The sequence below is a fragment of the Cynoglossus semilaevis genome, chromosome Z (assembly GCF_000523025.1).
Source record: "Cynoglossus semilaevis isolate Cse_v1.0 chromosome Z, Cse_v1.0, whole genome shotgun sequence".
In the NCBI taxonomy this organism is placed as follows: Eukaryota; Metazoa; Chordata; class Actinopteri; order Pleuronectiformes; family Cynoglossidae; genus Cynoglossus; species Cynoglossus semilaevis.
In genome coordinates this window covers 12,419,860-12,445,539 of record NC_024328.1, presented here as the reverse complement: position 1 = coordinate 12,445,539, position 25,680 = coordinate 12,419,860, and the positions used below count along the sequence as shown (strand labels likewise).

The window sequence follows — 25,680 nt, the reverse complement described above, 5'->3', positions numbered from 1 at the left end:
TATAAATGTATATATAAAATATATAAAAAATATATATGTAAATATAATAATATAATAATATATAAAAATATATATGTAAATATATATAAATATAAAAAAAACTAAAGTATATGCGGTAAATACTATATTTAATTATTTGTAATTATTTTTATTTATTTGTCACATGACATTTGTACACCATTCACATTCATATATTTTTTAGTCTCACCTGTTCAATACCTGGCAGTGGCACATTTCCCAGCATCCGTCTCTCACAGACCAGTGGTTTCCTCTTGTGTAACTGTATAACGGAGTGAATGTTGTTATACGGTGGTGGTACAGCTGCCATGTTCCCCAACAGGAAGGAGACAGTTGACCACATTTAACTGTAGACGAGTTTCAACCCTGTAAATGGGAGAAGGTTGTTTTCAAATCAGGAGAATACAGTTAGTACCAGGAACAAACCAGACGCGCTCTGCTACAGCGTTACTACAAAGTTCACATCAACCACATTTTTTTTTTTCTTTCTCAGGTTTTAGTGGTAAAAACTGCAACTATAACATCGATGACTGTCCCAACCACGAGTGCCAAAATGGAGGTACATGTGTGGATGGAGTCAACACCTACAACTGCCAGTGTAAACCAGAGTTCACAGGTGAGATTAGTCCTGTTTCAGTTCTCCAGTCGATCATTTCTGTGTCTATTACCATGCAACTGTAAAAACAAACTGTAAATGTACAAGTTAAAGAAGCAGCTTAAAAAGTTTACTAGAAGTTACTAAAAGATCTGAGAATGCTAACATTACTCTGCTTTATTAGAAACTACAAAAAAATTGGCTCAGATAACAGGGAACTATTGACAATTAAAATAATTTGTATGGCTACGTCCACCCTACAAGAACTCTGTGTACCCAGGGTGTCCTGCTCCTTACTTTGGGAACCACTAACTTTACCATATAAATATAAAACCTTGGCTTTTAAATTCTGATGAGGATATAAAAATGTTCTTGTAATCAGTCAATCAATTGGTGTTTTAATTATTAACTAATTATTATAATATAATAATTATTATATTACATTACATTACATTATATTATATTATATTATATTATATTATATTATATTATATTATATTATATTATATTATATTATATTATATTATATTATATTATATTATATTATATTATATTATATTATATTATATTATATTATATTATATTATATTATATTATATTATATTATATTATATTATATTATATTATATTATATTATATTATATTATATCCTCCCCCCGTTGTCATCTCCCGTCACAGGTCAGCTCTGCACAGAGGACGTGGACGAGTGCCAATTGATGCCCAACGCCTGTCAAAACGGTGGGACGTGCCACAACAGCTACGGCAGCTACCAGTGTGTGTGCGTCAACGGTTGGACCGGCGACGATTGCAGCGAGAACATCGACGACTGCGCCAGCGCTGCATGCCACACCGGGTCCACGTGTCACGACCGCGTCGCCTCGTTCTTTTGCGAGTGTCCCATTGGCCGCACAGGTTCGTCATTTTTTAAAAAAAGGAATCAGGGGTTCCACCGCAAACGCTTTTGTAGATCAACAAGCAATGAGGGAAGGATGTTTTTAATTATGTCTGAGGATAAAGAAGTAACAAGTCTGAAAGAGGCGCTAAATTAAAGGCTGTGAAGTCACAGATCTTTGGTTCTGCCTGAGGTTTCTGAGTCTTTGGTTTCTGTTTTTTTGGTTCAGAGTTCAGAGACATTTTTTTTAGTTTAGTCAAGGTCATTATGTGTGGTTAACTCCTCCATGTTCTCCCTCCAGGTCTGCTGTGTCAGCTGAAAGATGCCTGCATCAGTAACCCCTGTCAAAAAGGCGCCAACTGTGACACCAACCCTGTCAATGGAAACCATTTTTGCACCTGCCCCTCTGGATACTTCGGGGCTTCCTGTGATCAGGATGTTGATGAGTGTGCACTGGGTAAATATTACACACATTAGTGTGATGACGAAAAAAAAAAAACTCTCCTCTTGTTGTTGTTCTTTGCTGTAGCAGTTTTAGGCCCATCTTTAATGCCAATGTCAGGCTCAACAACAATCATTCCATTAATCCATTAATTATTGGATGTTTGAATAAATCTGTTAATGTGTCAATAATCAGTTGTGCAGTTAATGTAGATACATGTACATAAGGTGTCAAACCTGAGGCTCGCAGGCTGAATAAAGCCCAACACGTTCTGCAAAAAAATGCAATGGGCAAATACACTGTGCGTAATAAATGGCATAGCTAGCAATGTCCAATGTCTGGGTGACTGAGTTTGACCCCCCCTCCCCCTCCCCCGGCCCCCATAAGACTTAGCTTCTCACATTATCCTGGTTGAAGGTCACAATGGTCTCTGTCTTCCAGGTCCCAACCCCTGTGAACACGGGGGCAAGTGTATCAACACCAAGGGTTCGTTCCAGTGCAAGTGCCTGCAGGGCTACGTGGGCCCGCGGTGCGAACTGGACATCAATGAGTGCATGTCCAACCCCTGCATGAACGAAGCCACCTGTCTGGACCAGATCGGAGGGTTCCGCTGCATCTGCATGCCAGGTGAGGTGTTCGAGTCCGAGGGTTGTGGATTTGTCATTAGTCAGAATCAGAGTTTGGATAATAGTTTATTTTTAATTTACCTTTCAAGTAGATTTTTTTGCAGTTCAATTAAAATTAAAGCCATATATCTATGAATAAAAGGAGCATTTGGTTTACAACACAATATATGTATAAATATATTTATATTATAACATATAAAAAACAGAGCAGCCTTCTGTTTTACTTCCCAGTATTTAAAGCTAAAAATTAATTAAGCTGTTCAGCCTCTCGCTTTGACTCCCCACTGTACTCACCCCTCGCTCCCCCCCTTTTTTCTCCTCCTCCCTTGCTAATTGGCCAGGCTACGAGGGGGAGTTCTGCCAAATCGATACGGACGAGTGCGCCAACAACCCCTGCGTGAACAACGGCAGGGGGATCGACAAGATCAACTCCGACTGCCAGTGCCCCACAGGTGAGGTGGGGGAATGGAGGGATGGGGAGGGGGTTGAGGAGGGAGAGAAGGAAGGAATGCACACAAATACACACTTGCACACAAAAAAAAACCATCTCTCTGGACAGGCACTAATCCCAGCCCTGAGGCAGGCTTACGCAGACCCGAGTAGTCCAGAATGAACACAGCAGTGGAGGCGGAGAGGGAAAAACAGAATCTATAGGGAAAGGCTTGAGGAAGTTTGAAGTTTTAAAAAAAAAAAGAAAAAAAAAACTTTCTTATCCAACGAGGTCTGATGAGTGAGCAGAAACTTTTGATAGTGGCTGAGGAGAAGGGAGAGCTAATATTAGCAGTCAGAGAGTGCCAAATTACAGGAGTACACTTTCTGTGCTACTGCAGTAACCGAGTTTTCTTGCATGTCTGTCAGAGAGAAGTGTTGATGTTTTGTTCAGGGATGAAGGAATGCAACAAAAAAAAAAGAAGTGAGTTGTCATTCATTGATTGAGCAGGATCGTTGACATGGAAGTAATTTTTTTTGGGAAGAAAAATAATGACGCTTTGAGTCTGGCGGATCAAAGACGACCTGGGTGGAGACCGAGGCAGAAGTTCTCCTGTTGAGATTAAAAGAGAGGAACAGAGAGAAAAAATGGGAGAAAAGAAGAGAAAGGCATCCCGACGTGGGAGTTTCAGAATGAAAAAAGGGGGGCGGGGGTGTCTACAAGATTGAACACAAGAGTTTAACACCATCCAATACTCCGTGTGACATGGAGAGGAAGTAACGCAGCACGGTCGTAATGAAAAGTGCTGTTTTTTCCGGGAGGGGGTCTGGATGGAGGGGGTTTCGGTGGTTGAGTTGCACAGACCGTTATGCTGCAGCAGAAAGAGAGGGAGTGAGGGAGGGGTGTGAAAGTCTCTGCTTCAGATGTAAATTTGTTCCTGGTGCGAGCCAGGCCCGAGGCGAGGGTCCACCTCTTTCATTTTCGTACACGAAATAGACATTGAAACCCCGCTGTGAGCTGCTGAAATGTCTGATGACAGAGGTCTGGGTTCAAATTCCCTTCATGTTCACTAAGGTGATGGTGGCCAGAGTGAATCCTTACCGTGTCCAGCAGGTTTCTTAGCATGTGTATTTGAAGTTCTACTACTTTTCCCTCTGTGTTCGTGTAAAACTTGTCATGTCGTGTCACATAGTTGTCGCATCGTTGAGTTTCCCTAAAGAAGATGAGTTTGTTTGAGAAATCCCCGCCTCCTCACTTCCCTACTTTCCTGCTAGATTAGCCCTCAGCCTCCGCCCGTCTCTCTCCGTGGCGTGGTGCCGTAGGGGAAGTGGGAATTTTATGGCTTTTTCAGACAACACTCCCGTGGCCTTTGGACTGTACCATCCTTGGAAAAAATGGGGAGATGGAGGGAAAACTATGTGATGAGTAGAAAAGGAAAGAAAGAGAGCCCGCTGGTTGGTTTTGAAGGACAGGCAGCTTGAATAGCACAGGGGCAAAGGTCAAGCTGGCTCTTTGTAAGCGCAGGCAGAGGTTGAAGGGAGGGTGAGTCGGTGGAGTGAGGGTGAGAGCAAGACAGGAGAATGCACATTGTGATGGAAAAGTTTCGGGGGACAAAGAGGGCAACGGGCTACGTTTGGCTCGGGTGAGGCACTACACGCACAGGAGCTCCTTTGTCTCTCCCAGCCCTTGGTCAGGAGGCCTTGCAACTTTCTTTTTTTTTCTCCCCCCTTTTCCTCCCGCTTTGTACTCTCTACCCCACTCCCCTTCTTACTCTCCCTTCTCCTTTTGGAGTGATACAGAAAAGAAGAGGGAGCTTATAGTGTTTTGCTCTCGTTAAAAAAAAGGCAGATTTTTTTTTTTTTTGTCCTCGTGTCCTTGAGAAGTTTTTTTTTTTTCCAGGATTATAAGCGGGAAGAATTTGAAACAGTAACAACACAGTAGCCTTGTATGCACACACATGCACACACACGCACACTTTCATGCATTCACACAGTAAGACCCCTCTTGTTTTTCCAGGCTTCTCTGGGACCCTCTGCCAGATAGACATCGACGAGTGCGCCAGCACGCCGTGCAAAAATGGCGCCAAATGCACAGACGGGCCTAACAAATACACCTGCGAGTGCACCGAAGGTAGAATGGATTTTATTTTTAATAAATATATTTAAATATATATTTTTTACATGTATTTAAATATATATTTACATATATATTTATATATATTATAATAAATATATATTTTCAAAATAAAGCATCCTGCCTCCTAAATATGTCTGTTGCAGAGACCGCCTGACCTAAATGAACCCAATCTGTTACAGGTTACAGCGGCAGACACTGTGACACCGACATCAACGAGTGTTACTCCGACCCCTGCCACTACGGCACTTGCGTCGACGGCCTGGCCTCCTTCAGCTGCTACTGTAACCCGGGCTACACCGGGCGGCTGTGTGAAACCAACATCAACGAGTGCCTGAGCCAACCGTGCAGGAACGGCGGCACCTGCCAGGACCAGGAGAACACCTATATGTGCAGCTGTCCTAAGGGAACCACAGGTTGAGAACCTCACACCTTTAATAGGAAAACTGAGTTTGTGTGTGTTTGTTATTTTAGTTTATTGAGATGATTTTTTTTTTCTTTTCTGTATTTTTTTTTTCCAGGAGTGAACTGTGAAATCAACATTGACGACTGTAAGAGCAACGCCTGTGACTACGGGACGTGTATCGACAAAATTGACGGCTACGAGTGCGCCTGTAAACCAGGCTACACCGGTAAGAATTTTTAGATCTGGGGTCACCAGACTTTTCGAAACTGAGAGCTACTTCTAGGGTACTGAGGAAAAAAATGGAGTAGTGTTCTGTTTATAGTCTACTGACTAGAGTACAGTACAACCACTGTGTGTATTTAAATGACTCCTCCTACGGATCTTTAGTTTTATGTAGTTTTACCTCAAAGCTAACCCTGTGTACTCGGCACACAGCCTCAGAGTTTTGTGTTGAAAATGTGCACGTGAGTTAAACCACAGGTTGTTTTCCTTGTATCTTAGGTCACTTGAGTTTGGAATCGCATTTGGTTTTTAAACACACTCCACTTTGTCTATCTAAATCAGGGGTGTCAAACATGCTGCCCGCGAGCCAAAACCGGCCCACTTGGGGTTTCAATCCGGCCCGCTTGATGAACTTTGAAAATAAGAAAAAAAGAATACACAAACACTTGTAAAATTGTATTTCATTAAATATAAGGATTTATCAAAGTACTTTTTTGCATGAAAAACTATAACGTAATTATGTTATGATTGTACTGGTCCGGCCCGCTTGACATCTAATTAGGTTGTATGCGGCCCATGAACAAATAGAGTTTGACAACCTCTGTTCAAAATTATATTATTTTGATTCTTATTTACTTCCCATGCTGTAAATCATTGTTTCCCAAAGACTGGGTCACGACCCTCAGGTGGGTCGCAAGAGGGTTTTTTTGGGTCGTTTCCCAGGAGTTTACGAATAATGTCTATTGACTTGGGTTGTGAAGGTTTGTGACTTTTAAAATATGGGTCCACAGAAAAAAAGTTGGTGGAGCTAGTAAACGGTGTAGCTAACTCAGGCGAAGTTGATGCGACAGCTTTCTCTGGTGACCAGGACTGGAGGTTCTGCACTTTTGTACTGGGGGAGTGAGGTCCGTAGTGTGGGAGTGTGACAGATGGTGAGCGAGCAAGGGAGCACACTCCTCCGAGACTGGAGTGTCACCTTCCAGCTCCACCCTGTCCCCCCAACCTGCTGCTGTTAGGACATGCAAGCTGCCCTGACGCACAAAGAGGCGACACACACACACAGAGCCACTCCAGTCACCAGAGATTAGAGCAGGAAAAAAGATTTTCTGAAAGATTCCTGAAAGTTGAGCTTTTAAAAGCATGAAGCCGGCCGCTGTTTTAAAGCTTTTATTAAATGTGTGGCACCGGGCTGAATGGCGTCAAGGCCTCAAGTGGCCGGCAGCGGGTCTTTAAACCCCTCATGTTTCTGGAAGGTGATACACTCGCTGCTTTAGACTCTATTGTGTGGCGGCAGAGTTTGTAGTTGTTTGAATTCATTGTCAGTGTGTGTGTTTTGTTTTTTGTTTTTTTTTTATACGAAAAGTAAGTACCTTCTTGTTGTTCCAGACAGTTTTACACATCATCATTAAAATTTGGCTTCCTCCCTGTTCTCCCAGGAACCATGTGTAACATCAACATCAACGAGTGCGCCATTAACCCCTGCCACAACGGCGGCACCTGCATCGACGGCATCAACAGTTTCGTCTGCGTGTGTCCCGAAGGTTATCATGACACCACGTGCTTCTCGCAAGTCAACGAATGTCTCAGCAACCCCTGCATCCACGGCCGTTGTGAAGACAAGGTCAACGGGTGAGAACCCTCGAGAAACAGATGACAAAATCGAAACGATCAAACGACCTGGCTGTTGATGTCATCTCACCAAGAAGCAGACAAAAATCTTCAAATATCCAAACTTTTAATCGTGTTTTTTTTTCTGTTTTTAGCTACAAATGTCTGTGCAAACCAGGCTGGATCGGCAAGAACTGCGACGTCAACAACAATGAGTGCGAGTCCAACCCGTGCATGAACGGAGGCACCTGTAAGGACATGACCGACGGATTTCTTTGCACCTGTCACTCAGGCTTCACGGGTCAGTACGAGTGGGTGTGTGTCTGACATCTAAACCCCACTTGACCTTCTACTTAAACTAACCCAAGTGTGTAATCTTCGCCCCTCCCCCACTTTAACCACAGGACCATACTGCCAGACCAACATTAACGAGTGTGGCTCCAACCCCTGCCTCAACCAGGGGACGTGCATGGACGATGTCGCCGGCTACAAGTGCAACTGCGTCCTGCCTTACACGGGTGAGCAAATATTATTGGAAACGGTTGATACATCTCGTGTTCTCGCCTGGTATTCGTCTACTTCCGTTTCCAGAGCCCCCCGGGGGTAGAGACGTGTGTGCGATGAAGTAACGCTGGAGTAAAGTTCAGCAGCAAGACTTCCTCTATGTTTAAAGACACCATAGTAGAGATCTGGGAAATATTTCCATCAAAATGGAAAGGCTATGGGGACATTTTCACTTATTTTGCAAGTCATCCTTTTTGGAAAAATCCACAGGAGTTGGAATAATAACAGGCCTCTGCTTGTGCCTGGGTGGGAATGGGCCGCTTGACACATTTCCTGTTTGCCTTGCTTCCTGTCTCACAGTAAAGCAAAGACTTCACAATGGCCGGAAACCAGCTCCGGCTTCCTGAATTAGGTTTGCGCTGTGGAAACAGATAGGGAAACGTCCGCACAGGCCCCGTAACACTAACAGAACCTGGTTCAAATCTTCAGATAGCACTGACTGGTGGATGATTCTTTGTCCGTTTGGATTGGTGTTATCTCCTGGTCTATGACTCACACATGAAGTATCACATCGTGCTGTACCGTGTGGTGATTATTTGTTTGTCTTGCACAGGGGAGAACTGTGAAACCCTGATGGCACCATGTAGCTCCAGACCCTGTAAACATGGAGGAGTGTGTCAGGAGTCAGAAGATTATCTGAGCTTCTCCTGTGTTTGTCCCGAAGGATGGCAAGGTGAGTATTAGTGTTGGCCCAAGTAGGGAATGTCACAACTAGAAAAAAGTCTGAATCCTCTTCTGTATACACATGGGCAGGATGACAAACATGGAATATCCAATAATTCCACTGTCCTCACACTAATAGTTGCTCTAATACACAAATAAAAACAAGCATGAAACAAAATCTACCTGCTTTTATTTATTTATTTTTATATTGTTGCATTGTATTTGCATTATTATATTGTTTTTTGTTGTTTTTCCAGATTTACCCTTTGATTCAGATCACATTTTAAAATAGTTAAAAAATACATTCAAATATATTTGTAAATACATATGTATACGTGTATATATGTGCATATTTATATATTTTTCCGCCTCTATGTTTGTCTATATGTGCATATATGTATGAATGCATTTGTTTGTCGTGTATAATTAATCACGACGTCTCACAGTTAATTGTGATTAATCTACATCTACCTCACGATTAATTAATCCAAGAACCCCGTAGTGTCGTCACAAGGGCTTCAGGTCCATGGCTTGAAATGAAATTGAACAAAACTTTTTCTGTCATCCTTTAGGACAAACCTGTGAGGTGGACATTAAAGAGTGCGTGAAGAACCCCTGTCTGAATGGAGCGACCTGCCAGAACACTCTGGGCAGTTATCACTGCGACTGCAAACCGGGCTTCAGTGGACGCAACTGTGAGACCGACGTGGACGACTGCAAGCCCAGTGAGTTTTCCCAAATTCTATTTTCTGCAGCAGGGCAGTAAAGACGTGGAAAGCCACACATTACTGACCCGTGAGTCTTTCCCTCCTCTCTCTCTCTCTCTCTCTCTCTCTCTCTCTCTCTCTCCTTCTCCCTCCAGATCCCTGCAGCAACGGAGGCCAGTGCAAGGACGAGGTGAACGGGTTCCTGTGTACGTGCCTGCCGGGCTTCAGGGGGACGAGGTGTGACGAGGACATCAACGAGTGCGAGAGCAACCCGTGCAAGAACGGAGCTAACTGCACCGACTGTGTCAACAGCTACACCTGCACCTGCCCACCTGGCTTCAGTGGCATCCACTGTGAGAACAACACTCCCGACTGCACGGAGAGGTGAGGCGCTGGGAGAAGCGGGAGGGAGACACAGGGAACATGCACGCTCCGATCACACACACTAACGAGATTGTTTCAGTTAAAACGTCTGTGCTGTTCAACAGGTTCACTTTTCATCTTCATTGTGTAGAAATATTTTCTTGTTCTCTACTGCCCCCTCTGGTAGAATGCTGGTAGTCTACAGCCGATTTTGACTGCAGAAATGTATAAAGCAGCAGAAACGAATGTACCTTAAATGAATAATTTTGCATTTGGAGACTTTATTCTTAAAATGCCATTTTTTTCCCCCGCAGCTCCTGCTTTAACGGTGGCACCTGTGTGGACGGCATCGACACCTTCACGTGTCTGTGCCCGCCCGGCTTCACAGGGAGCTACTGTCAGCACGACATCAATGAGTGTGACTCCAAACCCTGCATGAATGGAGGGACCTGCCACGACAGCTACGGCGCATACAAGTGCACCTGCCCCCATGGTTACACTGGACTCAACTGTCAGGTACGGTACACTGAGCGAGAATCTATTTGTGGGCCACAACAATGTTAACACGGTTTAGTAAAATGTCTCTTCTTTGCCGCCCCAACACTTCTCAGAACCTGGTGCATTGGTGCGACTCGCTGCCCTGTAAGAATGGTGGAACGTGCTGGCAGAGAGGAACCACCTACAGCTGTGAATGTGAGACCGGCTGGACCGGCCTCTACTGCGACGTGCCGAGTGTTTCCTGTGAGGTGGCAGCTAAACAGAGGGGTAAGCTGGAGGCACACAGATTTAAAAAAAGAAAAAAGCAGAGATGTCCAACATTAAGCCTGACGTAGCTCATAACCAACATTCGTAGCTCTGTTTTTCAGCCTTGGGGTCGTGACCCCATCTAGGGTCTCTTGGAATTTTAAGTGTGGTCGCTTAAAATGTCTAGTAATTATTTTTTTAAAAATGCTCCTTTCAGTGTCATGAATATAAATCCAATTCAAACAAAATGCATCATCTAAAAATATCTGAGCTGGCACATCTTGATTGACAGCTTGTCAATCATGTGACTGCACAACTAAACAGCTGAAGCTACTGCACTGTACTGTTAACACCAATAATAAGTGTTGCTCCTTCTCTATACGCAGGCGTGGATGTCGCCCATCTCTGTCGTAACTCGGGTCAATGTTTGGACGCAGGTAACGTTCACTACTGCCACTGCCAGATAGGATATACCGGAAGCTACTGCGAGGAGCAGGTGGATGAATGCACCCCCAACCCCTGTCAGAACGGCGCCACCTGCACTGACTTCTTAGGAGGATACACCTGCAAGGTAATACTGTAAACTAAAGCTGAACACTGATTTTGCTGTAAAGACTGAATTCTGGCATTAGGTAAGCGAGACTCTTTTAGTCAAGCCCCTGCTGGTCATTCGTGGTACTGCCCCCGAAAGCCTAGGTACTGTAACTAAGCACAGTGTTTCCCAACCTTTTTTCAGCCACGGCACATATATATCCTCAGGAAAAACCCCACGGCACAACACCATACAAAAATCTCACATAAAGTGTATGTAGAGAAATATAATAGTATTCCACTTTAAATTGACTAAAAATGTACTCCTGTTTAGTTGAAGAAAACACTGATATACTGACAGGAATTGAAGAAAGACACTCATAAAGATCAGCTCTGATTACTTTATCTTTTTTAGTTTTAATAACCATCTGCTGCCACCTAGTGGAAGAGGATTTATTTGCTCTGCTTGCCATGCATTGACGAACAAAGAAAAATAAAATTGCAATAAATAAGTGATAGTTTTGTGACCAATTAAGTGTGATAATGATCACACTTAAAGTAAGTGTGTAATTACTTAAAGTAAGTAATGATCTCTCACGGCACACTAGTGGACCACGGCACAGTGGTTGGGAATCACCGGCTTAGCAGATGCAACTCAAAGAAGTTGTTGATTAAACAACCGTTCAGTCTTAATGAAGAGCCCTGTTTATCACATGAAAAAAAAAGGCCTGGTTATGTTAATCTCCCAGAACCGCTGGCCTCGGCAGAACAGAGGCCTGAAAACAGCCAGGTAAACAAAAAAACACTGTTGTTTCATGTCATTGATTTAACATTCCTCTGCCTCCTCCTTCATCTTCGTCTTCCTCCTTCTTTCAGTGCATGCCAGGCTTTGTGGGGACCAACTGCTCCAAGGAGATCAATGAGTGTTTCTCTCAGCCGTGCCAGAATGGGGGTACCTGTATTGACCTGATCAATACCTACAAATGCTCCTGTCCCCGCGGAACCCAAGGTCAGCAAAACCCACACACAGCGCCGCCTAAACTGTCAACAGTGTCTGAAAACTTACTGTCTTTTCATTAAATATACTATAGTTTTCTTTTTCCCCAGACGAGATGAATTTAACTGATTTTGTCCAAACTGACAAATTATAGGTGCATTACTGCCCCCTGCTGGGCTGGAGTGTGTGCATTAATCTCTTATTCACTTTTATAATAAAAAAAAAAAAATCAATTGTTTGTTTTGTTGGGCAAAGTACCAGCAGCTCTGCTTTGACCACCTTTTGACCAAAGAAAAGTCCAGATCTGACGCCTCCCCCGTCCCCCTCCCCTCCTCAGGAGTTCACTGCGAGATAAACATCGATGACTGCAACCCCTTCACTGACCCCATCACCAAAGAGCCAAAGTGCTTCAATAAAGGCAAGTGTGTGGACGGAGTCGGGGGCTACCACTGCACCTGCCCACCGGGCTACGTGGGAGAGCGCTGCGAGGGTGACGTCAACGAGTGCCTGTCCAACCCTTGTGACCCGCGCGGTACGCTCAGCTGCATCCAGCTAGCCAACAACTACCGCTGCGAGTGTCGCACCGGATACACAGGTACTGAAATACTGACATATTTTTTCACATATATTTATTCCACTGACTCTTGGTTTAGCATCTGTAATTAATTCCAAAAAAATCAAAATATATTTATTTTGATTTATAAAAATACATTTGTCCAAACTGACATTCCTGTCATATATCAGCCGTACATACCAATATGCTTTACAATAGTGGTTCTCAAACCATGGTGCCTGTAATCAAACCATGGTGGCACATGTGCTCCCTCTAGTGGTACAATAGGGAATTGATTTATTTATCATTCAGATGTATTAGTGAGTTTTAATGACATGTAGTATAGAGTATATAGAATATTTTGGTGGGGGTACGTGGTGTACTTAGTTTGAGAACCACTCTTCTCAAAAGTTTTGTCTTAGACTCTCTTAAAGAAACATCGATACACGCACATCTAAGGTGCTATCTTTGAATGACTCCCTCACCACAGGTCAACGCTGCGACACTGTGTTCGATGGCTGTAAGGGCAGACCTTGTAGGAACGGTGGAACCTGCGCTGTGGCCAGTAACACGCCCCACGGTTTTGTCTGCAAATGTCCTCCTGTGAGTGGCACACACACACATCAATATAGTGATTTTACTTTGTACCCCTTAAAGAGACCTCAGGTCTAATGATTCTACTTCTCGTAGGGCTTCACCGGCTCCAGCTGCGAGTACGACGCCCAGGCCTGTGGCACACTGCACTGTCACAATGGGGGCACCTGCATCTCCGGCCACAAGACTCCCAAATGTCTGTGCACGCCGTCGTTCACCGGGCCCGAATGCAATTACCCCACCAACAGCCCCTGTAACTCAGACCCCTGCTACAACGGCGGCACCTGCGAGTACACCACCGAGGCACCATTCTACCACTGCGTCTGCCCCACCAACTTCAACGGCCTCCGCTGCCACATCCTGGACTACGGCTTCCAGGGAGGGTTTGGCCACAACATCACGCCCGCCCCAGACCTGGAGGTGGAATGTCTGATCCCTCAGTGCAAGACGCACAAGGACAACAACCGCTGCGACGAGATGTGCAACAACCACGAGTGCGGCTGGGACAATGGCGACTGTTCGCTGAACTTCAACGACCCGTGGAAGAACTGCTCCGCCTCGCTGCAGTGTTGGCGCTACTTCAACAACGGAGTGTGTGACCTTCAGTGTGACAATGCTGGGTGTCTCTACGACGGCTTTGACTGCGAAAATTTGGAAGGACAGTGCAAGTAAGTAAAGGGACAGTTTCCTAAAATGTTGTAAAAAGATTGTAGCTTGTCGCAGTAGCAACTTTAGAGTTAAAGTAATTAAGTAGCTGTAGCTACTTACAGTAGCAACCATACAACTTCTAGAAACATCATTCTGTCCCCCAGCCTCCCTCCCCTCTTGGGTCACCCCTGGATCAGAGGACATTTTGTATACCGAATCTGCAACGGTTACGCTAAACTGTGGGCCAAACAGGGTAAACGTTCAGTATCATCACCGTGACGTGGGTCACAAAAACTAAGACAATATGCATGATGAGTTCCACTGGACCACAAAATGATGTGGCGGACCACATTTGGTCCACGGGCCTTGAGTTTGACACGTGAACTAAATTGTAATTTCTTTATTAAAACACCTCGTTCCTCTGCCTTTTTTTTCTCTCCAGCCCTCTGTACGACCAGTACTGCAAGGACCACTACGCCGACGGCCACTGCGACCAGGGCTGCAACAATGCCGAGTGTGAGTGGGACGGCCTGGACTGTGCCAACAATATGCCTGAGAACCTGGCGGTGGGTCAGCTGGTGCTGGTGGTCCACATTACGCCCGATCAGCTCCTGACCAACTCCTCCACCTTCCTGCGCGAGCTGAGCCGCGTCCTTCGCACCAACGTGGTGTTCAGGAAGAGCACCAAAGGCGAGGTGATGGTGTATCCCTACTACGGCAACGAACAGGAGTTGAGGAAGTACAACGTGAAGCGCTCGGTGGACACGTGGTCCGAGGTTCCCGGTCGCGTTCTGAACGTGGTGAAGAGGAGTCTCACCGATGCGGTGGCAATGAGACGAAAGAGGGAGCTGGACCACCTGCAGATTAAAGGGTGAGGGGGTTTTTCCTTCGGCAGACTTTACATTTGTTTTGGTTCCGATGTCGCTCAACGTCGTATGTTGTCCCCTTTGCCAAACCTTCAGTTCGATCGTCTACTTGGAGGTGGACAACCGTCAGTGTTTCCAGCAGTCCACTGAATGTTTCCAGAGCACCACTGACGCTGCAGCCTTCCTGGGAGCTTTGGCCTCCAGTGGAAAACTGGACGTTCCATACAGCATCAAAGCTGTGTTTAGTAAGTATTTGATTAAAAAAAATGGATATAAGCCATCAAATTGCATGAAAAGGAACTGTGTTTTTACTTAATGTTAAGTTTAAGTTCAGCAAAGTCATCTGGTTCAGCAAGGTTACATCGAGCTGACATACATGAAAATTTTAGCTAAATGATGTTAATTCAAGCTAATTTAAGTCAAGTTACATTAATTTAGGGTTGGTAGAGTTAAGTTTAACTAGGTTACGTTAAGCTAAGCTAGGCTACACAAGGTAAACTTAAGCCAAGTATGTTAGTTTAGGCCTATTAAGGTAAAGTAAAGTAAGTAAAGTCTTAACTTCTCTTCAGAGTTGAGTTTAGTTAAGTTGCGCAGAGTTAGGTGAGTTATGTTGTTTGGTTAGACTAGGGTAGGCTAGGTTAATTTAGCTTAGCTTCTATGTTCTGCTTAGCTTGGCCTAAAATAGCCAGATTCAGAAGAACATAGAATGACCAATGATTTAATAATTTGATCAATTAATAAAAATAACCTTAAGTTAGTCAATTAAAAATATAATTACATTTTATATATTTTAAACAGAAACAAGGAAATAATAGTGTATCTTAGTCAAAATTACTAAAAACTGTAGTAAGTATATCATTTGTTGTTTTATACTCATACATTGGCTGTTCTTTTTTGTGGAATATTTTAAATTTATATTATATTATATTGGTATATTTTAAAGTTCTACTTGTCTGAGACCTAAAGAAATTTCTGAAAATGAATTTCTGAAATGTTTTTTATGTTATTTTCATCAGTATTGATGTAAAAAAAAAAAACCCAGCTCAAACAGACACAACATCTGATTGGTTAATACAGGAACGGATTGGACGCGTGCTTTTTCACACTCTACCGCGCCCTCTGGTTGGGTCCCGGCCCTGCTGCTGCTCTTTGATTGTATATTTGTTATGCAGAAGTGAACAAATGCAACTGTGAATCTCATGGCCTAAACAATCAATCATCCCGCGCTGGTGTAAATCCATCGGCTTCGGGCTCCAAAATAGTTAATTGCTGCAAATCAACTTGTCCAATCCCTAACTCACACATTCTCTAACTCTCTCTGTGTCTGTCTTCCTCTCTTTGTCAGACACACGTCCACACACACACACACTTCATCCCACAATGTGAGGTGCTGCTGCAACCTTCACCTCTCTCAATGTAATACCAGGACTTAATGCATCTCTGAGGGTTTAGGTTGGGGGTGGGGTGGGGGGAGTTTATCATTTCAAAATCGTTAGTGGAAAAAAAAAAAGGAGGAGGGGGAAAAATTGATCGGGAGTGTGCTAGAAGTTGGGAGTCTTTGTTATCTCGAAAATCCTAATAAATCCTTCGTCTTTACAGCTTAAAGCGCGTGCAGTAATTTGAAGTTCATTAATCCCCCCCCTCCTTTTTTTTTTTTTTCGTCAAGAAGAAATGGTAAAGTTGTCTCCTGGTACCCTAGGTTGAAAAGGGAGAAAGGAGGTAGTGATGTTCTCCTTTCCCCTTCTTTATCAATCCCCCCCTTTTCCTTTTTTTTTTTTTTACTGAAAAGTGGTTAGCCATTCTGATTATTACCGGATAGGTAGTAGAAGCTAGTTCTCCCGTCAGTAAGGATCGCCAATCACTCGGCTGCTGGTTGAGAGGCAAAGACCGGACGGACTAGCGGCGTTCCAACACTCGGGGCTGATCCTGGAATGTCCATGTGTACCTCCCGGCCCCCGCCCCACTGCTTGGCGTGACTATGTTTTACTATTTTCCTCCAGGTGTGGACCAGAAGCAGTCATCCAACCTCTACCCCATCTACCTGGTTCTGGGCGGCGTTGGGTTACTGGCCTTCCTCGGAGTGGGGATGGTGGCCGCCCGTAAGCGACGCCACGAACACGGGCACCTCTGGCTCCCTGAGGGCTTTAAGACCACGGAGACGAGCAAGAAGAAGAGACGTGAGCCTGTCGGAGAGGATTCAGTCGGATTAAAGTAAGTTTTTATTTATTCAGCGCCGCAGCTCCGTGTCGGCGACGGCGGGCACCTGTTTTATTTTCAGGTCAGGTGAAGGGCTGTGTCTGAAGGACAAAGAACGGGTTAAATGGTGATCAACCAAATTTGAAATAAAAGGGTTTCCCCGGGATCATTAATGATAATGATATAGGTGCTGATTAATTGACTGGTTGGGGCCGAGGGGTGGAGTATATGGATTAAATCAATGCTTTTGTTTTTCTACATTACTGCACTGTTATTGGAGAGGGGCTCAGATGGAGGCAGTAGAGTGCCAGAGTTTTCACCGGGTTTTTTTTTTTTTGCTTTATCGCAGGCCACTGAAAAACACCTCGGACATCTCACTCATGGACGACGCTCAGAACGAATGGGGCGACGACGAGCCCTCGGACGCCAAACGTTTCAGGGTGAGAAGGAAACACATTATTATTATTATTATTATTATTTTATGTCACATTTTTAGTTTCTAGAGTTTTTTTTTTGTCATAACTTTTTAGTTGATTTTTTTTTTTCTAGTTGTCTGAACTCCTTCTCTCACTGTTATTTAGCAGTTTGATGATCAGGCTATACTGGAGACCGACGACCAGACGGACCATCGGCAGTGGACTCAGCAGCACCTGGACGCTGCTGACCTGCGCATCCCCTCCATCGCCCCCACGCCTCCTCAGGGCGAGATCGAGAACAGTTGCATGGATGTCAACGTTCGGGGACCAGGTGAGCGGATCACACTTTCTAAGACAAAAAAATGTATTGAATGTATAACCACACACTGTACATAGATATATGTATATGTATGTATATATATTTGAATTGCTTTTGATGATTTGTTCATCTAAGTAAAATACTTCAGTACATTGGTGTTGGTTCTTTATAAAATATATTTTTTTTAAGTTTAATTTGTTTTGGCTTTAATTTTATTTCCTGTGTAAAAAAAGGAAAAGTGTTTAAAAAAAGCCATTTAAAAAGAGACAGAAACCGGTATGCGTGTGTGTGTGTGTATGTCTGTACCTGGGAAAGCTACCTTATGGGGTCATTTTCTTAGAGAACATGGTTTCGGGGACATTTGTGAGTGTGAGGGTGTTTTGAAATTTTAAAATTCAGTTTTGGATTTCAGATTGAAAAAATGCTCAAATTCATTTTTTTTCTAACATATACTTAGGATAAAGGCTTTAAGGATTCCTTTATGTCTGTGTGTGTGTGTGTGCGCGTGGATTGATTCACATTCCTTCTGTCTTGGAGCTTGTGTAATCGCACGTGTAGGAGTTGCTTAAGCCCCGTATCCTGAGGGTGAAGGATCTTCTTCAAAGCAGTCGACTGGAAGCCTCGGTGCCTGAGGGAAAACACTGATTCCTGATCAGATTAATCATTTGGCCACTAATGGGCCTCTGCTTTTTTTTTTTTAACTCTATATAAACCTAAATGATAGAATCAGATGCTAAATAAAATGTTTTGTTTTTTTTACAAGAAATGTAAAAAAAAACCCCAAAGTATCACGTTAAAGAACTCCTGAGCCCCTTCTCTCTGCTGGGAGCCCGTGCGGTTGAACAGCCCAGTCTTGGAGATCTGGGGTTTGCTGTTCTTTTGAAGAAAAGACAACTGACAGTTCTGCCTCTCACAGTTAGATATGAATGTTTGAGTTCCGCGGCAGCCCGGCTTCAACCCAGCCCAAGCCTCGATCCCTCAGCTTTTCTTTCCCTCTGAAGCTTCTCCTGCGTCGAAGCCTTGATCAGAATCTGTTATTGGAAAAAAAAAAAAAAAAAAAGGCACCGCGATGATTGGGGAGTCAAGTGTCAGATCCACATTCGATTTGTTTGTTGCTTTGGTTTGATGTCTGTGATGCTTTGAAGTGCACACCCTCTTTCCTGTTTGTTGGGAGTGGTCTGTGCTGACGCTGCAGTCCTTTAACTCTCGTGACCCTCCTTCCCCAGATGGATACACTCCCCTGATGATCGCCTCCTGCAGTGGGGGAGGTCTGGAGACGGGCAATAGCGAGGAAGAGGAGGACGCGTCTGCTAGTGTGATCAACGACTTCATTTACCAGGGCGCCAACCTACATAATCAGACCGACCGCACGGGCTTCACCTGGCCGCCCGCTATGCCCGCTCCGACGCCGCCAAACGCCTCCTGGAGGCGAGTGCCGATGCTAACATCCAAGACAACATGGGCCGGACGCCGCTGCACGCCGCTGTGGCTGCTGACGCACAGGGAGTGTTTCAGGTGAGCATCACTGAGCTGGACTTCAATTCAGAAAGTGACCTGTGGTCTGAGAACCACGCGTTTGGAGCGTTATTATAATAAAATCCACAAGATGGAGGCAAAGATAGAGCTTTGGGTTACTGTAGGACTGAAAAGATTACTCTAAATTTTAAATATAATATTAATCACATATATATGCATACATGTATGTTTATATATGTAAATATAATATATACACACATATAAATATATATATACATATATACTTACATTTATATGTATGTTGACTATAATATCAATAATACCAAATTAAATAAGAATTATTGGAAACATTTTTTGATTGAAGTAATTTTTTTTTACTTTTTAGCTAGTTGATTACCAGTAATAAAAAATTAAAAAACATAATTGTGTTTGAAGAAACTTTATCAGAACCAAGTTCCTAATCTGCTCAGAAGAAGAACTTTTTTTTCATCTAAAACATGAATCATATTTTTGCTGATTTGATTTTTCAATTTTTTTAGGATTAAAAACTATTTTGAATGATGTTTCATTTTGAAAAACACTATTTACAAATATATTTTTCATATATTTCTATAGATTCTGATAAGGAACCGTGCCACAGACCTGGACGCTCGTATGCACGATGGCACCACGCCCCTGATCTTGGCTGCCCGGCTGGCAGTAGAGGGCATGGTTGAAGAGCTCATCAACTGTCACGCTGACGTCAATGCTGTCGATGATTTTGGTAAAGTCACCCTGATTTATTAATAGAACTTCAATGAAGCTGAAGTTCAGATGCACTGACGCTGGATTTTTTTTTTAGGTAAATCAGCGTTACACTGGGCGGCAGCTGTGAATAATGTGGAGGCTGCAATTGTGCTGCTGAAGAACGGTGCCAACAAAGACATGCAGAACAACAAGGTATTCACAGCAGTACACGATAATACAATGATAATACGTGTAGGCTGCAGCTACATTATTATGTATTAAAAAATACCATAACACTGAATATAAACGGTGCAGAAAAGAACTGTAAATATTAAAATTCCAGTAAGAAATTTTTAACAAGCTAAAAAATGTGGAATGTAATCAACAGAACATACAGTCAGAATATAAACAGTGTAGAAAATAAAATAGAAAAACAATGGAAATATAAATAAATGTAAATAAAAATAAAATCTAAATAAAAAATCAAAATAATAAGAAAAATAAGGGCTGTCAAAATGAAAAGATAAACAATGTTTAGAATTTTTTCTAATTGATTTTGATGAAATTTTCAATGCATTTTCACGCTGTCTATCTCAGGGGTGGGCTAACGTTTTGTCCAAAATGAGGTTCAAAATTTGACTGGCGGGCTGGTTCATTATTGCTTAGATGTTGAATGATGGGTGAAATAATTTAAATAAATTGTACATGAATACACCCTAAGCTTTCAAAGATAATATGGCTCATTTGATGTCTGCCGCCATCAAGTGGCATCAATAGAAATGACAGTCGATTTGTTGTAATGCATGAAAGAAAGATTGACATCAGTCTTTGTACCGGGATTTGGTGGGTTGGATTAGAAAGCCTAGTGGGCCGAATCTGGCCCACGGGCCATAGTTTGCCCCTGTCTGATCTGCTCAGTTATCACGCAGAAATCTGAATCTAAGACGACAATCTCTCAACCTTGTTGTCTCCTGTCTCCCTGCCGCAGGAGGAAACGCCTCTGTTCTTAGCAGCCAGAGAAGGAAGCTACGAGACCGCCAAAGTTCTACTGGACCACTTTGCCAACAGGGAAATCACGGACCACATGGACCGACTGCCCAGAGACATCGCTCAGGAGAGAATGCATCACGACATTGTGCGACTGATGGACGAGTACAACCTGGTACGAAGTCCTCCCATGCACGGGGGCTCACTTAGCGCCACATTGTCACCCCCTCTCTGTTCGCCCAACGGTTACCTGAGCAACATGAAGCAGCCTCAGGGGCAAAACCAGAGCAAGAAGGCCCGGAAGCTCAGCGCCAAGGGCATCGGCTGTAAGGACGGTAAAGACATGAAGATCAAGAAGAAGAATTCCCAGGACGGGAAGCCCGGGAACCTCCTGGACAGTTCAGCTGTCCTGTCGCCCGTCGACTCTTTGGAGTCTCCGCACGGATATGTCTCCGATGTGGCCTCGCCCCCTATGATGACCTCACCTTTCCAGCAGTCACCCTCTGTATCCTTGAACCATCTGCAGGGAATGTCCGACCCACATCTCCCTGTAAACCACATGGTTATGCCCAACAAGCAGGAATTGGCGCGGATGCAGTTCGACCCGCTTCCTCCCCGCCTCACTCATCTGCCCGTGTCGGGCTCCAGCGGCCAGGGCGCCATAAACGGTCAGTGTGACTGGCTGTCCAGGATGCATGGCAACATGAGCCAACCGGGCCAGTTCAATCCCCTGAGAGGAGGTCCCGGCGGTCAGGTGGGCCTCCACCAGGGGGCTCAGCACGGCATGATGACCTCCCACCACAATGGTATCCCAGCCTCTAGCCTGTCGCAGATGATGACCTACCAGGGCATCCAGAGCACCAGGATGGGGCCACAGTCCCACATCATGCAGCAGCAGATTCAGCAGATACAGAACCTCCAGCAGATCCAACAACAACAACAACAACAACAAAGCCTTCAGCTACAGCATCAGTCCTCAAACAACTCCAACAACCAGAATTTCATCAGCGGCGAGCTGACGTCTCCTGATCCCCAGCAGGGCAGCGGCGGGGGCGGCCCCCGCGGCGGGGGCCGCTCCACCCTCCCCATCCACACCATTTTACCACAGGAAACACAGATCATGCCCACCTCCATCAACCAGTCCATCGCCAGCACGCAGTTCCTCACCCCTCCCTCGCAGCACAGCTACTCAGGCCCCATGGACAACACCCCAAACCATCAAGTCCAGGTGCCTGACCACCCTTTTCTCACCCCGTCCCCAGGCTCTCCCGACCAGTGGTCCAGTTCGTCTCCACATTCCAATCTCTCGGACTGGTCAGAGGGCATTTCTAGCCCCCCCACGAGCATGCAGTCTCAGATCGGGCACATACCTGAACAGTTCAAATAAAAAGACGCCCAGAAAAGCTGCTCCCTATTTTTGACATCACAATAAAGAAAAGGCACTCTTTCTGGGGAAACAGGCCAGAGTTTTTAAAACAATATTATTATTATGTTTGTTTTCATACTAACAGTAACACCTGTTGTCATCTATTCTTTTTTTTTATTTATTAATGTTTTATTTATATGCACTTCCTGCTTGATGAAGAGTGTTGGGTTGTAGCAGGATGCAGACTTTTAGAAAAGTTTTTTGTTTCGTTTTTTTCTGCTTTTTTTAGCACACATTGTCAGTGAAGTCACAGCAAAAACACTGGGTATTTATTTTCTTTCGTCTTTATTTTTTACATATGTTTTTTTCGACCTTTGTTCGTAACGTTTTATCGTTTCGTTCTTATAATCATGTTTATAGAGAAAATCGAGTTTGAGGGGCATTTCATGAAGCTCATTTTATGTCTCAGTGTTATTTTAAACGGTGGCGTAAGTTTGGCAAATATTCTAGACGGCGCTGATGAATGCCGATATTTCACCCACCCCTAACTGTTGTTTTAAAAATTTGTAATTTTTTTTTACGTTCACTCTAGACTTGTGTAAATTTACACAGCATCTAGATCCGATCACCTTCACACGTATGTAGAGATACGATATGTCAGTGATGTGATTATATGATGTACAGTGTAAGAAAAGTAGACCTGTCAGTCTTTCACTGTTGGAAACCCCGGCCCATTGGCCACAGTGTTTGTTTTTGTGCAGAGGGAAAAGGAATCTGAATTTTTTTCCCCAGTCCCTCCTATTAGTTTAAGCCTATGGCTGTGTTCATCCATTTTGTAAATACGTTCCCTCGTAAGCAAGATTTTGTTTAAGAAATCTGATGTCTTAGGCAGTGATGGCACAGATAGAGCGCCTTCGACATATTGAACAGAACAGAATATACACGTAAACATATATAAATATATATTTTCTACTCTCTTTTATGCATACAAAAACTAGACTACGTAAGAATGGATACAAATATATTGTTAGAAGACATTTTTTCGAAGATTACGTTCTGATATGATTTTGCTGTTCTGTTACAAAAAATATCTACTGGGGCATCATCTGTGTATGTTTTTTGGTGTAATTTTATTTTTTGTAGAATTTGAGCAAGTGAAAAAAAACTGTGGCAAAGTTCTCAGCTGTGTCCACGTCAATTGTTTATGGTAAGCTCCCTGGGGTTTTTTTTTTTTTTTTTTTTTGCAGATGTTATAATGAAGAAACAAAATAGGGTTGTAGTGAATATGCAATGTGTTTTCTTCCTTTGAAAAAAAAATTGTGATTTTCAAATTATGTATTTTTAACTTTTAATTTTCTATCTGTAAAGCTGTTCTTAAAAAATAAAGGACACGGTCATGTCTTGAACTCTAAAGCTCTGCCTGCTATTCTTGACATCATCATAAAGGTTACGTTATGGACCAATTTGTTAATTAAGTAACTGTAATTAAGTAACAGTAACTGTATTATAAGCATAAGTTCTTATTTAATTAGATGTAGATAGGATATAAATGTAACAATTTTAATATACATTAGCAAAATATTTTGTCTCCATCTAGTGGTCAAGTGCTAGCAACTACGCCATCCGATCCATAGGGGGTGTCGTGTCCGAGTATCATTTTATGCTCACAGAAGACCAATATATGCTCGTTAGTTAAACGTGGGTTAAAATTACAAATTTGTCGTTAGCTTTCGCGTGTTTTACCAAAGTGTGACATTATTTAAGTGGCACATATTCGAAAAAGTTAGAAAAAAAGAAAAAAAAACGTTTCAACGAGTAAAACACCGAAATAAACACTCTAAATGATGAATGAATGAGTAAAAGAAAAATAGCTGTTTAGCGTACATAATAACAGAAAAAACAATTAGTATTCGTGTCGCTATAGTTTAATCTCTGTAGAACTACAAGTCCCATGATGCACCGGTGGTAACAAGTAAAAGTTCAAAGTTCAAACATTACAGTGGAAATAGGGCTCTCGCTGGCTGACTCCGTACTAATAGACAAAGATAAATACGTCGGCGGACATTGGACTGAGCCGAGTGTCAGAGGGCGTGTAGGAGCGGCAGACGAACCCGAACATGTCCCACGGTTAACGGATACTGTCGCGTTGGTGTCGTTGGATTTACAGGAGGACGGTTATCTGGCGGTTAATGCTAGCACGCTAGCTCTCGCTGAGCAATCAGAGACTACTGCTACTGCTACTTCCACTTTCGTCACTTAACCGCTACTGTTTACACACAGCACTGCAGCTATGTTCGTCCAGGAGGAGAAGATATTCGCCGGCAAGGTGCTGAAAATACACATCTGCACTATGGACGGCACGGAGTGGTTGGAGGAGGTGACGGAAGACACCACGATAGAGAAAGTGAAGGAGAAGTGTTTGAAACATGTAGGTTTAAAAAAAAAAACTGTTTGTGCTTCATTCTGTCATTCCCTTGACCACCGTACCTCCCGAGTCTAAACTGCCAGTGTCGGTGTCACTGAGGTTTGTATTTATAGCATCTGGGGAGGCTCGGCTATTTATAATTTAGCAGGTTGTCTGTTGCTCTAGCTAACAGTCCCCTTTACTGTTCTCACCAAGGCAGGCTGCTTTTCTGCCTGTCTATTATTACACAGCTCCTCTCTCGTCTCCTTCTATGGCCTAGAGCAGCGGTTAACCGCCACTGGACCTGCAGGTAGTTAGCCAGAAGAAATGTGCAGTAAAAGTCAGTAGTCAGTTCAACCGTTAGATTTACTACTAAAGGTTACAGGATATTGATCAGAACAAATATTGTAATTAATTAATTAAATACATACAGAATACGCCCTCTGGTGAAGTATAGGTTCTTGTTCAGAAGTTAAGGAAACAGTGGCCTTCAATCAAACTATTTTTAAACTGGCACCTCTGAAATGTTAGTCAGATTTCAAGTTTTGAATTGATTAGTGATTTTTTCTTTATAATAATTTATCTCCAGCCTCCTGAAGTAGTCTGAAAAACAAAAACCAAATACTATAGGCTTCTGTCTCAGTCAATTACTTTTTGTCTGTTAAAATGAGTTTTCCCAAAAACATGCAATAGCTTTGAAAGAAAAAATTGAATATTACCAGTAGTAGAACTTGTCGTTGGATGCCACATGTTCCCTAAAAATGGAGTAAAGTGATGTATTTTTTATATATATAATTTCTAAACCTTGAATGAAATACCCTATGTTGTGCTTGTTTTACAGTATGTACATGGAAGTCTAGAAGACCCTAAAACACTCACACACCACAAACTCATACACACAGCCACAGAAAGAGTTCTCACTGACACCAAAACTGTTGCTGAGGAAAACATTAAAAATAAAGGTAGGTACCTGGTATATTTGTGTGTATCTAAAAGTCTGTTTATCTTTATGTACGTGTGTATTTATGTGTATACAGTTATATGTATATATGTGTGTATATATTTGTGTATGTAATATATACACACGTGTATATATACTGCATGGGTATATATGTGTGTGTATATAATATATACATATATGTATATATGTGTGTAAATATACTATGGATGGGTTATATATATATATAT

General features: G+C 43.1%; 2 protein-coding genes across 2 annotated transcripts in view; both read left to right on the top strand.

The window, feature by feature from the left end:
* Positions 1-23,501, top strand: part of LOC103397899 (neurogenic locus notch homolog protein 1-like) — a 38,029-nt gene extending 14,528 nt beyond the window's left edge. The window contains 31 exon segments of the mRNA XM_008336323.3: positions 512-634; positions 1,292-1,525; positions 1,807-1,962; positions 2,389-2,574; positions 2,915-3,025; positions 5,020-5,133; positions 5,319-5,552; positions 5,658-5,768; positions 7,201-7,393; positions 7,528-7,673; positions 7,777-7,890; positions 8,490-8,609; positions 9,172-9,324; positions 9,462-9,690; positions 9,984-10,185; positions 10,281-10,434; positions 10,800-10,984; positions 11,821-11,953; positions 12,279-12,536; positions 12,985-13,097; positions 13,185-13,756; positions 14,179-14,607; positions 14,699-14,847; positions 16,603-16,813; positions 17,148-17,238; positions 17,383-17,545; positions 18,760-18,906; positions 18,909-19,048; positions 19,625-19,772; positions 19,851-19,948; positions 20,724-23,501. Coding sequence (XP_008334545.1) covers positions 512-634; positions 1,292-1,525; positions 1,807-1,962; positions 2,389-2,574; positions 2,915-3,025; positions 5,020-5,133; positions 5,319-5,552; positions 5,658-5,768; positions 7,201-7,393; positions 7,528-7,673; positions 7,777-7,890; positions 8,490-8,609; positions 9,172-9,324; positions 9,462-9,690; positions 9,984-10,185; positions 10,281-10,434; positions 10,800-10,984; positions 11,821-11,953; positions 12,279-12,536; positions 12,985-13,097; positions 13,185-13,756; positions 14,179-14,607; positions 14,699-14,847; positions 16,603-16,813; positions 17,148-17,238; positions 17,383-17,545; positions 18,760-18,906; positions 18,909-19,048; positions 19,625-19,772; positions 19,851-19,948; positions 20,724-22,109 — 6,803 coding nt within the window. The 3' untranslated portion in view covers positions 22,110-23,501.
* Positions 23,502-24,034: 533 nt separating this feature from the next.
* LOC103397898 (ubiquitin-associated domain-containing protein 1-like) overlaps positions 24,035-25,680 on the top strand; it is a 9,676-nt gene continuing 8,030 nt past the window's right edge. The window contains exons 1-2 of the mRNA XM_008336322.3: positions 24,035-24,516; positions 25,334-25,454. Of these exons, the coding sequence (XP_008334544.1) occupies positions 24,379-24,516; positions 25,334-25,454 (259 nt within the window). The 5' untranslated portion in view covers positions 24,035-24,378. The remainder of the gene's footprint in view (positions 24,517-25,333; positions 25,455-25,680) is intronic.